This window comes from Oratosquilla oratoria, chromosome 1 (genome assembly GCF_046742065.1).
Source record: "Oratosquilla oratoria isolate Oo_2021 chromosome 1, ASM4674206v1, whole genome shotgun sequence".
NCBI classification, from domain to species: domain Eukaryota; kingdom Metazoa; phylum Arthropoda; class Malacostraca; order Stomatopoda; family Squillidae; genus Oratosquilla; species Oratosquilla oratoria.
The window spans coordinates 71,505,304-71,510,303 of record NC_134777.1 but is presented as its reverse complement, the minus strand read 5'-3'; the positions used below and the strand labels follow the sequence as shown (position 1 = coordinate 71,510,303).

The following is a 5,000-nucleotide window of genomic DNA, read 5'->3' as shown; positions in this document are numbered from 1 at the left end:
TTCATTCTTATGTTCTTAATATTTCTCAGGTAGCACAGTAGACGGATGAAGCCTTCATAGACACCATCTGCCCTCCCCAGCCCCAGCCCCAGGCGTCACGAATACGGGAGCACCCCTCCCTTTCCCCCCCTTCCCCCCTACCCGTCTGTACAGACATGACACGGCGTCTGAGGGCGTCAGCTAATTACCCCTTGGGCTTTGTTTCGCTGAGAGCAATTTGAGTTCAACAAAGGCCATTATAAGCGTACAAAGGGGCGTGAGCACCAAGGGACCAAAACAAGGGGGGTAGGGGGATCGGGGAGCTCTGCCCCCTCCATCCCCTTCGAGACAATGCGTCGACATAATTAAAAACACTCCCGACGACCACCACCTCCACCTCATCTCCTTCAGGAAGCTCCTCGACAGCTCCTGACGATGGAGAATTTCGATATACGAAAGCGCCCTCAGCGCCACAAGTCACCATTACCATAGTCCTTTCCCGGATAGTACGTGCGGCCCTCTGAATCCACCCAGGACTGCACGCTGACGAAGTCGCTGACGAAGGAGGGGATCTCGCACTTCATGAGGGCAGAGTTGCCCTTGATGACGTACTCCTTGTCGGCGTCGGTCTCGTAGCCCTGGGCAACCACTGAGTAGGAGCAAAGTAAGTAACTGGTGCTATCACTCAAGCGACGAGGTCAAGGAGGAGGTTAGGATACGAAGAAAGTGAAGGTGGAGGTAGAGGGTGAGTGACGCGGGAACGGTGATGTACATGAACATGAGGAAAACGTGACTAGATGAAGAGTAGAAGGAGGTACAGGAGGAAGAAATGGAAGATAATGAAGAGGAAGAGGAGGAAGGGGATGAGGTGGAAGAGATGGAGAATGTGGAAGAGGAGGAGGAATATGAGAAAGAAAAGGTAGAGAAAGAGGAGGAAAAGCTCAAGTAGGAGAAGTAGTAGGAGGGGAAGGAAGAAGAGAAGAAAAAGGTGGAAGAGGAAAAGGACGAGGAAGAGAAGGAGGAAGATGGGGAAGAAACGGTAAAGAAAGAGGAGGAAAAGCTGAAGTACTGTAGAAGTAGTAGGAGGGAAAGGAAGAAGAGAAGAAAGAGGTGGAAGAGGAGGAGATGGAGGAGGAAGAAGAGGAAGAGGAGGAAGATGAAAAGATAAAGAAAGAGGAGGAAAGGCTGAAGTAGGAGTACAGTAGTAGCAGGGGAGGAGGAGGAGGAGGAGGAGGAGGAAGAGGAGGAGGAGGAGGTGAATGTCCCAATCATACTCGACCGTTGTCACTCTCTAAGCGACCCTCGTCTTCGCCCAGATCAGCAATGCCGAAAAAGAACTTTGAGGAACTTTAACTCCGCGAAAAATCATCGAACTCGACGAAAAACTTCGAACTCCACGACACCTTCGGCGAAGACCAAAGGAACCATCTTTACCGTAGTCCTTGCCCGGATAATACGTGTGACCTTCCGAATCCACCCAGGACTGCACGCTGACGAAGTCGCTGACGAAGGAGGGGATCTCGCATTTCATGATGACAGCGTTGCCCTTGATGACGTACTCCTTGTCGGCGTGAGTCTCGTAGTCCTGGGCAACTACTGCTCGAACAAGGAAAAAAGGAGGCAAAGGAGGTGAATGGTGAAGTCACACAGGGAGGTCGAGGAGAAGAAGGAGGAGGAGGAGGAGGAGGAGGAGGAGAGGGTCGAGGTAGAGGATGAGGCCAAGGCCAAGATACAAGACGAGGTCAAGGACAAGGCGGAGGACGAGATTGAAATATACATGACGAAAGTGAAGAAGGTGGAGGAGGACATGAAGGTAACAGACGAGGATGGGAGGACAATCTTGCAGGATGGGGAAGAGGATAGGGATAATACGAGGATGCACAGGAAGTGTAATGAGCGGGAGGAGGGGGAAGAGGGGGCATGACGAGAAGGAGAGGGAGGAAGGAAAGGCGCAAAAGGAGGAAAAGACGAAGGAAAAGGAGGAGGAAAAAGGGGGAAAAAGGAAGGAGGATGACCATAATGAGGAGGGGAAAGCGGAGGGGGAGATGGAGAAGTCAAAGGAGCAGAAGGGGGACATCACAGCCACCTTTGACAGGAGTACCCAGAGGACCACCACCCCTTACTCATCCCCCCATCTCCCCTCCTCCCGGATATCCCGGGACCTACGCGACAAAAGGATGAAGACCTAACAAGTTCCTCTGGGTGCTGGGTCTCAACAGGTCCTCCGTTTACCGTTGTCCTTGCCCGGATAGTACATGTGGCCCTCGTTGTCGACCCACGACTGCACGCTGACGAAGTCGCTGACGAAGGAGGGAATCTCGCACTTGACGATGACAGCGTTGCCTTTGATGACGTACTCTAGATCCACGTGGGTCGCGTAATCCTGGGCCACCACTGCGGAGCAGAGGAGGGCCACAAGGCCGCTTGGGTGAGTGCCAGGGCCACTAATGCCACTGGAGTCATCAGTGCCACGAGGGATAATGCATGGAGTGCCACGTTAGGACAAGGACAGGGTGAGGATATGGGAATAAGGGGACAAGGGAGAGGGACAGAGGGGAGGAGAAGGGAGGTGAGAAGGAAGACGGAGAGAAGAAGCATGAGGAAGATAAGGACTAAAGAAGAGGAGGTAAAGAAATATGGAGGCGAGGGACTGAAGAGGAGGAGGACGACGACGAGGGAAATAAGAGAAAACAGGAAGAGGTGTTCAGGAGGGGAGGAAGAAGAGGAAGTATAGGGCGAGGAGGAGGAGGAGGAGGAGGAGGAAGAGGAAAAAAGGGAGGATGAAGATGACGAAAGAAACAGGAAGATCAGGAGAGGAAAAAAAGGAGGGGAGGGGGGAAAAGGGGAAGAGGAGGGAGAAGAGCAAAAGGAGGAAAAGAGGAGGAGAAGAGAAAGAAAGGTGAGGAGGAGAAGGGATGAAGAGGAGGATCATGAAGAGGAAAAATAGGAATGGGAGGGAAAAAGTGAGGGGAGAAGAGGAGTAGGAGGAGGAGGAGGGATAAGATGGGGAGGAGGAAGAGGAGTAAAAGAGAGGAGGAGAAAAATGAAGAGAATGATGACAGGTGAAAGCGAAAGAAGAGAATCAGGAGAAAAAAAGAGGAAGAAGAGAGAGGACATGAATGAAGGCGAATGAAAGTCAAAGAAGACGATTTTTTTTTTATTAAAGGCGATATTGAGAGAGATGACAGGCCACCGTATGTGCATACGTGTATGCACGTGTGTGTGTGTGTGTGTGTGTGTGTGTGTGTGTGTGTGTGTGTGTGTGTGTGTGTGTGTGTGTGTGTGCATGTGCGTGCACGTGAGAGTGCCCCCGTCCGTTGACCGAACTCAGTTCGTGAATAATGAGGTTTCGCATGACAGCTTCGGGAAAGACGACCTCCAACAAAAAGCCTCTCTACCTGTCACGAAGTCTGAAGAGCCTGTCAGGAGGAGGAGGAGGAGGAGGAGGAGGAGGAGGAGGAGGAGGAGGAGGAGGAGGGAGAAGGAAGGAAAAGAAGAAGAAAGAATCCTCGTCTTGTAATTATCTGGGCAGAGAAAGACTGTCTCTTGGTCTGTCTGTCTGTCTGTCTAAAGCTAGATGACTGTATACTTGAGTGTGTGTGTGTGTGTGTGTGTGTGTGTGTGTGTGAGAGAGAGAGAGAGAGAGAGAGAGAGAGAGAGAGAGAGAGAGAGAGAGAGAGAGAGAGAGAGAGAGGAAGATATCCCTTAAGATAAAATCTTGTATTATTTTTTCTTAATTGTTTTTGCTCTCTTTTCTTTGACGTCCCTCCTCGAGAAGGACCAACAGGTCGCCCACTGGTATGCTCTCCCACTCTATCCCTTATGTACCGGGTGCCCCTCGTCGTTTCCCTCTAGCTAACGTCAGTGATTTTCTTTATTCATCATCTACCTAGTGTAAGCCTTATGGTCTCTTGTACTCTCCTTCATTCTTATGTTCTTATCTGAACTGTGTGGTGTTTTGACGTTCAAGCATTAATGGTTCTCCACGTGGCAATAATAAAAGATCATCGATAAATGAATAAATAAATAAAATAATAAAATTCGAATCAATAAAATTTTATTAATTAATTAATTAGTAAATAAAAACAATTTAATTAATAAAAAATAAAAATTAAATTGCAATAAAATTGTACGAAATTATGTGAAACGTACTACCTCTCTGTAGGCTAATGCATGAACACACACGCTCTCATAAATCATCGCTCATTCCCTATTCGATCTAATCTTGCCGTGAGCGACGAGGCGCAGCTCTTCCGTGCATAGAAAACGAACGATTGCGCAAACATATCGCAAACACAAAATGTTGCAAACATGTCGCAAACACATATTGTAAACATATCACAGCTATGTCAGAAGCACATGTTGCAAACAAAAATGTTACTAACATGTCACAAACACATATTGTAAACATGTCACAAACATGTCAGAAGCAGATGTTGCAAACACAAATATGTTACTAACATGTCGCAAACACATAGTGAGCATGTCACAAACATGTCGCACACATATTACAAATTTGTCTCAAAGACAAAATGCTGCAAACACATCGCAGACAGATTTTTAACATGTCACAAACATGTCGCAGACATTGCAATTTTGTCTCAAAGGCAAAATGCTGCAAATACTTCGCTAACATGTTTTAAACAGCCCACAAATATGTTGCATAAATGAGATTAACATAAAATACTGCAAACAGGCTTTCATACTGGAAATGAACAAACATATCGCATATTGTACACATGTTGCAGACATGTCGTATAATGTACATATGATGCAGTCATGCCACAAACATGTCACATAATGTACACATGTTGCTCACATGTCACAAACATGTCGCATACTGTATATATGTTGCAGACATGTCACAAACATGTTGCATACTGTACACATGTTGCAGACACGTCACAAACATGTTGCATACTGTACACATGTTTCAGTCAATCACATATTGCAAATTCGCAAGTAGCCACATACAAAATGTCAGAGACAAATGTTACAGACATACCACAAACACACAAAAT

General features: G+C 47.4%; 1 protein-coding gene across 50 annotated transcripts in view; it reads right to left on the bottom strand.

Moving 5' to 3' along the window:
- Positions 1 to 5,000, bottom strand: part of Dscam1 (Down syndrome cell adhesion molecule 1) — a 635,227-nt gene that overhangs the window by 280,268 nt on the left and 349,959 nt on the right. Inside the window, exon 5 of one of the 50 annotated variants that reach the window (XM_076206913.1) lies at positions 2,212 to 2,373. The exons of 47 other annotated variants lie outside the window; for them this stretch is intronic. In XM_076206913.1, the coding sequence (XP_076063028.1) occupies positions 2,212 to 2,373 (162 nt within the window). Of the gene's footprint in view, positions 1 to 466; positions 629 to 1,413; positions 1,576 to 2,211; positions 2,374 to 5,000 lie in introns of all 50 variants that reach the window. 2 more of the 50 variants (XM_076206480.1, XM_076206565.1) reach the window with 2 other exon arrangements.